This window comes from Schistosoma mansoni, chromosome 6 (genome assembly GCF_000237925.1).
Source record: "Schistosoma mansoni strain Puerto Rico chromosome 6, complete genome".
Classification (NCBI taxonomy): domain Eukaryota; kingdom Metazoa; phylum Platyhelminthes; class Trematoda; order Strigeidida; family Schistosomatidae; genus Schistosoma; species Schistosoma mansoni.
The window spans coordinates 4,635,978-4,645,539 of NC_031500.1; the positions used below are offsets into that span (position 1 = coordinate 4,635,978).

The 9,562-nt window shown below is 34.1% G+C and overlaps 1 protein-coding gene across 1 annotated transcript; it reads right to left on the reverse strand.

Annotated features, from left to right (window-relative positions):
* Window positions 1-2,184: 2,184 nt before the first annotated feature.
* Window positions 2,185-2,319, reverse strand: Smp_176740 (hypothetical protein; the record flags this gene model as incomplete). Its single annotated transcript, XM_018798017.1, has 1 exon — window positions 2,185-2,319. The coding sequence occupies one exon, from the start codon at window positions 2,317-2,319 to the stop codon at window positions 2,185-2,187; it is 135 nt and encodes a 44-aa protein (XP_018653001.1).
* Window positions 2,320-9,562: the final 7,243 nt, after the last annotated feature.

Genomic DNA, 9,562 nt, shown 5'->3' on the forward strand with positions numbered 1-9,562 from the left:
TCGAAACAATTAATATTATTGACTAGAGTTATGTAAAAGTGTAAAAATCTTCATTCTTATTCATGTTTATTTATATTTCATTGAAGTAGAAAATCACAGTAACCCTAAGGCAAATAAGGTCGTTGTTATTGTTATAGACTGTGATTAAAGTATTTCTGTTACTATAACCACATCGCTTGCCCGTTGATCCGGTTTGATGATTTTCTCAATTTATGTCTGTACACCTGAAGCGTCTTTTCATAATTTTTTCTTTAGCTGGAAGTTCGTTTGTTCTTTGCAACAGTAGGTTATTACTGATGGTATCTGGCCGACGGACATTCAGTATCTTACGTAGACAATATTTTAGAAATACTTGTACTTTTTTGGTGATGGTTGTGGTAGTTCTCCAAGTCTCAGCTCCAGTGAGACCGATGTAGCTTTGTCTATGCGGTTGTGGGGAAATATTGTGTCACCTATGGCCATGTCTTTTGAAGCACATAGAATTATCAGTTTCTCACCATTCTTGTTCCTTTCTCTCAGCCCCTGTAGCCCCATTATGTCTTCATACCCGGTATTACCTATTATGACATTGGCTTTCAGGTCTCCCATCAGGATTATTGGGTCTTTCCCTATGCACCTTGCTATGATTGATTTCAGCCTCTCGTAAAACTGATCTTTATCGTCATCATTGCTATCATTGGTGGTTACATAACATTGGATAACATCCTTTGTGATTCCCTCCTTCTTTATTTTGAACGATGCTTTGATGATTCTGGATCCATGAGATCCCCATCTTATAAATGCTCTTTGTGCTTCTTTGAACAGCATCGGTGCAGATCCTTGTGTGTGCGAAGAATTTTTTTTCTCATGACCGGAGTACAACAGCATCTCTCTTGAAGCTAATCTTTCCCATCCAGCTTAGATCCAGTGATTTCATTGGTTCCGAGAACCACCAAGTTGTATCTCCTTTTTTTCACGGCTATTTTATTGGTCCTCCCGGCCTCATACATTGTCCGAACATTCCATGTACCTATATTAATTGTTGCTTTGGTTTTTTGAAGGAGCATCGGCCTCGTGAATTCCGAAGAATCTCGGCTTTCATCATCAGGCGTTATAATCCTTCTGAATGACAATTCCTTAACTGTTAGGGCAAATTTTAAATGTTCCGAATGATTTTTCATGATTAGCATCCTTTAAGTAAGGTTGTTTCTACTGGATATGGTTGCTGACCCTATACTCGACCCTCCTCCTTTCCCAGTCTTAGGACCGGCAGTAACCCTAGAAGAGCTATAGATGGAAATATCTATCTATATTCAGCTTTAATAACAAACTAATAGATTGATTTATTGTATTCTTCGTAAAGTGTTTGCATATATCCATAATGTACCCATAAACCCATGTATACAGGAACATATCTTTAACATTCATTCAAATCGAATAGAAAACAATAACTGGATGAGTAGATAAATAAAACAAAACAAATTGATGAATAATTATCAGTTATCGTGATGTGTTCTCCGAATAAACAGCAACTTAAAAGAAAATCAAGCATACATCACTCACCACATGTCATTCAATCGGCTCACCACTAAATATACATATATGTTATAACTGGCCGATTTTGAACGCTATACTCGCTTCCCTAAGCTAGTTCCGTAACCCCCGAGCTAGAACTATACACCGACTTGAAGACCAGAGAAAAAGCACAAAGTGTGAGGGAAGCACTTTACGAAAGGGTTCAATCTTGTTAAAGAAAATCATAGGTATTTATAGATGTTAGCCAATCCATTAACGACATATTATGATACCGACCAATAGTATCACGCCACGTTGAAACTCTAGAATGTTCCATCGTATTCTGATTGGCTGGGGCTCTTTATGAGCCTCTGGAGGCTCTGTTAGAGTTCTCTGGAAGCCGACTTAACAATATAATTATATACATATTCTTTAATGGCAATAGATGATGTCTAATAGGTAAGTGTAGACAAGTTAAAAGATAGAGATTTGTCAAATTCGATTAACAGAATGAACAAAAGTAAAATCATATATATGAACTTTCGCCTAAATTAGAGCGAATAGTTTCACAGTATTTAGGCGCCGTGTTGATGTAAGACATTAAATAAGAATAATATATCTGTAAAATCTCAACGAATGACAATCTGGTCCAAGCTTTTTCAAGGAAATATGATATTTCCTATTTAAAAGTTAAATGAAGTTTGAAAAAAATAACATAATTGTCGTGTTGTCTATTTGTTTCGTCACTTTCCCTTCTTCCTTCTCTACTTCAATCTGCTTATCATTACTAACATCATCGTCATCACTAATATCAATCATTGACATATTTCTCATTATTTTTATTTTCATTTAGTTTACAAAAATAGACCTACGTTGATAATAAGAACATAATTACTCAGGAGCGTATAAAAAGTGACATGAAAAACAGATTCACTGAAGATGGCAGAAAAACTGCTTTGGTATGAGTGTGTGTGTGTGTGTGAGTGAGTGAGAGAGAGAGAGAGAGAATTAGACAGAACTGAAGAGATTTAATTAGAAACTAAAATGTTTCCTTATTTTTAGTAATTTAAGTATTCTTTGTAATGGTTATTCAGTCAGTAATTTTCATCTCAAATATCAGTCTAATTTGTGAATAAAGTTAATCAACTAAGGTATTCGAAATGTTAGTATAGTGAACGAGAACACAATTGACGACAATCGGATGCGATTGAACTCAACATTACAGAATCTGTTAGTGAAGTCTGAAAGCCATACAGTAAATACTTCATTTGCAAAATGTCAATCAACTGTCTCAGACTTGATTTTTCTTTCGTTTCCACGCCAATCATTCTCTGTTTTCGTTCTCTTTTCTTCGATCTTCTTAACCTTATGCCGACAGATATTTGACTTTCTACTGATGATACACACTACTTATATCTGTCGACATCAGTCGCACACACCATATTAGCAATTTTACAAATAAGGATGATACTTTTGAAATTGAACTCAAATGTATGCAAAAACGACATTTTTCCATCGTTCCCTTAATGCTTGTAAACTGATTACAACTTAAATCATATTCTTTTCTTTTTTGTCAGACTAAGTTCAACACTTCATAGTGTACACTATAAGCAGATCTTAGTTAAACAACCATTCGAAACCAGGAAGCACTGAACAGATGTTTATTATTAGTGTTGGACTTCTCGTTGGTGGTGCGCGTCTATAAGAGTAATCTATACAAATAATAATGTGCAGACTGATGACTAACTTTAAAGGGTAATTCCAGGAGTCTTAATGAGAAACTGTAACCAGTACAGTTCAGTCATTTCGATTGTGAGACAAATATCATCGGTGACAATGGACAATGGTTTCTCGATATCACAAGTTGATTAAAGTCAAACATGTAAAACATCGAATGTGGCGAGACCTAAATGTCATAGGTTCAAGCTCTGATAAGATCATCGATGGGTCTCATAATAGGACGAAACAGATGTCCAATGGTTCCTGGTTTTCATTAGTTTTCTAACTAAGATCAAGCCATGATGTAAATTAGGAAATACGACAGTCTCCACAAATCCACTAAAATAATAAATTTGTATACTTATGACATAGACTTGTTTTTTTATCTTTGAAGTGATCTCTTGTATCATGATGATAATTTAAGAAACAAGCTCCCTCTAAAAATTTCTAAATCAATAACTTGTAACCCTTTTCCAATGGAGTCCAATGATTCAATATCTTTATTGATATTTATATGACAGTTAACAGATACAGCCTGTTGCATCGTTAAAATATCCACGTCACTAAAGAGTTGAGCACATGATAAGACTTTAGCTATCGTACACATGTTTTTCTTATATTTTAACACTAAATGGGATAATATATTGAGTATTTATTATAGTTTGGATAAAAGTACTGATCTGTTAGGTTAAAATTAAACTGAAAGGGTTAATTTAATGAAGTGACTGAAGTTTAACGATTAAAAGTTGTTGATAATATAATGTTGTATACAATTGATACTCTCTTGTGTTTTAAGACACTGATGACATTACTACTGTAGGAAATCATTTTTTTAGTAGTTGAATTCATGGGTCGATATAAGCTAGACGGCCGCTTAGTCCTAGTATGGTACTCGTGAGCAGTGCTCATCCACGATCCCTCATGTGGGACTTGAACACAGGACCTTCGGTTTCATGCGATTCCAGTTAGATATTAAAACAGTTGGATGTTAGTTCAGTGGTCTAGAGGTTAAACGTATGTGCGAGAGACCGAAGATCTTGGGTTCAAGTTCCGAGTGCGGGTTCGTGCATGCACACTGCTGAGTAGTCCCATATTAGAATGAAATATTCATCCAGTGCTTCTAGATTTTCAGTGGTAGTCTAACATTGATCCACTCATGATATCAATCTAAACTCAACAACCCTACACTGATAATCATATATCAGCATATCAAGTCAATATAATCGTTACTTTTTTAAAGACTTCACAAATGGCTTATATAAACACTTAGATGATTGAAAGTGTAACTGAATATAAAATGCTTCACTCATTCATTCATTAGAATCCAAGCAATAAAATATTTGTATGGTTACTAGTAAAACTAGACAAAAAAAAAACCTTTTAAAACTGTTTATTCAATTTAAATTGTTGTAAGGCTTTGTTGAATTTTTGTGGAATAAGTTAGATAAAATTCTAGATTATTACTGTATTTGATGAGCTTAAATATAGTTAAACATAAACACACTATGATATTCGACATACTGGCTACTCTTAAAGTAGGCTATATCTGAATCTCCTTGACTTGAGGCCTAGTGAGGACGTGGGTGGGCACTATCTAGGTTGGTAGACAAATAGATGTCTATTCAATCTTGTATGCGTATCTATTTCATACGGGTTTAGCGTAAGCCTTTTTTAATGACATTGATTTGTAATTAGGTAAAACAAATAAGAACTGTAGCTCAGTGATTAGAGCATTCGATTTTCAACTGCTAAGTCGTGTGTCTGGGCGCCACCCCACCTAATGCTATTCAGATGACCGAGTAGTATCACAAGTCTTCACACTCAGTGTTACTTGAATTTGTTGCTTAATAGTTTAAAAGCTTTTGCTAAATTCACGGAAATTGAGAGAATTCAACTAATATAACTCAATAGCTAGGCAAAAGCACTCAACATTCACCCAATTGTTTTTTAAATAACTTGTTGTAGATTGAGAAGTTTATACACAACAATTTAAAATTTTTAATTCCTTTTAATGACTCACTATTTTGAGTATCTGGTAGATTGCTTACTGGAATATGAGATTATTTAATATTGATTGATCACTTTATGGCGACCACTGTCATGTCTACCTAGTCATGTTTAGTACTGACTGATCAAATTGCAATTTGGTCACTAGTCTAAGTAAATTAATATTATTTGCATTATCTTAGGGTGTTAGGAGGTTGATAATGACCGATAGGAATCCATGGATAGTTGTTGCTATGGCAAACCATATAATCTTGACAGTACTGTTACTCCAAGTGAGATTCAAATCTAAGTTACTTACTCCTATAACCTAGGACATTATCAACAACTTCCTATATGACTAAAATATTCACAAATGATTGTGATCACTAAATAGTGAACAATGTCATATATGACTACAATATAATCAATAGATATTTCCTTAATAACTTCATATTCATAATCATAACTATCCATTTCTTTTCTTCTTACCTACCTGTTTGACAATTAACCAAGTTATTTATTAATTATATATTTTTTTCTTTTGTTTAAAATTCTTAAGAATTAGAGCATAAAAAAAGAACAAAAGATCGAAAAACCAAAAAAAAAAAGAAATTAGAAACAACTGAACTAATCACAAATAAACTTAGTAACAACAATCCAAAGCCAAAAACTTAATTTCATACATCATAGATTAACTTATAATTCTCATCATCTTCTTCTTCTTGAATTATTAATCTGTAAATTCATTAAGGGTTGACCAATTCATGAGAAAAGAGAAAAAAGAATGATTAAATTAATGATGTACACATACATAGATCATTGAGGTGTTTTTCCTTTCTGAATTGAAAATTACTTCTATTTTTGTCAAGTTTTAAAAATAGAACATTGTTTTTCGTTGAGGGATGGTGGTAATGATGATGATGATGATGATGATGATGATGATGATGATGATGATGATGATGATGATGATATAGAAAGCGGAAGTTTACAGTTTTTCAATCCTCAAATACATTAGATCATCTGAGATAATTTAGTTTGATGAAGTGTGTCATGACAAGGAAACTGAAGTGGAAAGTAACCCAAAAAAATTTAATCTGTAAAATAGATATTTTATATAGTTGAGATCATGAGTCAATTGAAGCTAGAACACCATAGAAAACCTGGAAGCACCGAATGGCCGTTTCGTCCTATTATGGGACTCCTCAGTAGTGGGCATCCACGATCCCGCCTCGCGAGAATCGAACCCAGGACCTACCAGTCTCGGTTAAGTTCTCTGGCGCGCAACTTTTTTTCACAGATGAAAAACTGATTGTGTTTTCCTATGAATAAAAGAGATTCCAACATAAATAGAATTTAAAGTAGTAGTTTATAGAATTTATTATTAATAATTGTACAATACTACTGATTTTTATAAATATAATCTTTTTTTTCTTTGAAATAAAACGGAACGTGAATACAGAAATTTTGATTCAATCGATTAGTTCCTAATCTATTCAGTTTGTGGTGGTCGATATTCGATATTATCCCTAACTTCGTATATTGTTCGTCTTGATAACCGTTACTCAATAACTTCCTAACGGTGTATAAATCAGAAGGCGAATACGAAGGGCTGATCGCGTTTTATTATTGAACCACACACAGGTATCCAATATTATGGGCACGTTAAGCAAGTATGAAAGAGCAGTGCCGTAAAACAGGCGAGTGAGCGTGTACAATACGGTGTAGCGTAGAGCAGAGCAGAGAGCAAGCAGTAAACAGGATTAAGATGTACATATATATATATAAGTGGAAAAGCAGAGTCATCGGATCAATTAAGCGATTAATGATAATGCTAGCGGAATGAATACATGAGTAGGCAGTAAGCAATGTTCAACGTATATAATAAAAGTACAATGGTATATAGATAGGTTGTTATTGTATGTATGACTGTCCATTAAATAAGTTAACAAAAGGGCTTAGCCAGATTAGATGTAAACAAACTCAATTGTATCTGAGTTGCTATAAGTTTACACTTATGATTCAGATAAACTGTTAGTCATATAATAATTAACAAGGTGTGGTTATTTTACAGTCACATTTTCTTGTGCTTGTGACAATACGAATTAGGACTTCTAAAATAATAATTATTATCAGCACGAGGTTGTGGAGATTGTTGAGTTTTTGATTGAGATCATAAATCGATGAATGTTAGACCACCATTGAGAACTTGGAAATATTGGATTGTCGTTTCGTCCTTACATGGGACTCGTTAGCAGTGTTCATATGTGAACCCGCACTCGGAACTTGAACCCAAGATCTTCGGTCTCGCGTGTAAATGCTCAGCCTCTAGACCGTTGGGCTGGCATCTAACAGTGTTCATGTCCAAATTCAACCAATCCACGAAATCGCGCGACCACCTTCCATTGTCTGAGTTAGATACCTTTCTCTACCTGACACGGATTAACTCCACTGGATTGATTGAAACTAGACATGAACATTGTTGGATGCCAGCCCAACGGTCTAGAGTTTGAGCACTAGCGCGCGAGACCGGAGGTCTTGGGTTTGAATCCCGAGTGCGGGATCGTATATGTTAGGATGAAACGGCAATCCAGTATTTTCAGATTCTCAATGGTTGTCTAACATTTATCAACTTATTATCTCAACCAAAAACTCAATAATAATAATTTCTACTAAACGTCATTTGTTTCTATTAAACATACTTTAATAAATTGTGTTTATCTCTATATCTTAACTGAATTTATGTCTAAACAGATAAAACACTGCGAATCAGGATGGTGGGCCTACTTGACAATTGGCTGAAAGTTATCTAGTCACACATAGTACCCAATGAAAAATAATAAAATTTCTCCATCACACTATTGTATCTTTAAACTACTTACTTGGAATGTTGTACTGGCACATCAATTTTAAATTTAGTCAGTTTATGAGATAACATAGTCATGACCCAAATGTTTTGACAACCAGAGGGTATCACCAGCCCTCACACATGGTGTGGTTAAAAGTCAAGTAGACGAATCTGCACTCAATAAGAACATTATTTCTTTCGTGATTAGATTGACTAGTCAACCAGTTATAGTACATCTTATCTTATTTGAGACCGGTCAGCTGGATAAACCCGTATCATTCAAGTGTTAATACTCACACAACTGGACACTAACCTAATATATTTCTTTTCAAACGCCTAATATGTTTTGATCTGAGCTTATGATCCATTGTTTTGTCAGTCAAAATATCATTGATATTTTCCTTGTTGTTTAATGGAGCTAGAAATATGGATAAGGTCAGGATTCCACCCTAACTAAAACATCTTTGATTAAATCATAAAAATTGTTAATAGTTCGAGTGAAACTCGATTCCAATATTATTCAGGTTAGTGAATAATTAATTCATTGATTAATTAGTATGGAGGATTTGAGGAGATTATAGTATTTTCACAGTTCAAATCACGAGTCGATCCAAACTAGATTCTCATTGAAAACTTGAAATTAATTAATTAGTCAATTCATTAATTAACTGTCAAAATTGAATTACTACTTCCCTAACCAATCTTTTGCATCAATAATCCTTCTAAATTCAAATATGAAATACAAGAATGTTAATTAGTCAATTTTTATCAGAAGGGGGTTTTTGTGGAGATTTAGTATTTTCATAGTTGAAAGCGTGAGTCAATTAAAGCTCAACTTCGTGGATTGGTTGAAGTTAGACAGTAACATCATCGGATGCCGGCTCAGTGGTCTATCGGTTAATTGATCTGGCGCGAGACTGGTAGGTCCTAATCTCGAGTCTCGCGAGGTGGGATCGTGGATGCGCACTGCTGAGGAATCCCGTAATAGGACGAAACGGTCGTCCAGTGCTTCCAGGTTTTCCATGGTGTTCTAGCTTCAATTGACTCACGCTTTCAACTAATTAGTTTATTTGTTAATTCGATTTCCAACTTGATAATGATTTCATAATGTGTTGTTTTTTTTTAATTAAAAAAAGAAAAACAGAACCGTATTTTTCTGTTTTAAATAAAAACATATCAGTCAGTCAGTAAGTCACAACGTAGAACTTCATACATACGTACATCAGCTCGAGTTGCCATACCACATTAGTACAGAGATCCAGTTGTCCATTCAAATCCCATAGTGGTAGAAGTAGTAAGAGTATAAAGAGTAATCAGAAAGACTAGGGTTTGAAGATGGTATTCATTATGATCATTATTATTATGTATAAGTATTATTATTAAAAATTGAACTTATTCTCTTAATCATATCTGTGTATTCAAAATAGAAATAAAGAATTAATTTTAGAAATTAGAGTACAATAAAAGAGGTAATAATAATAATGAACTCCTCGAAGAAGAAGAAGAAGAAGAAATCGG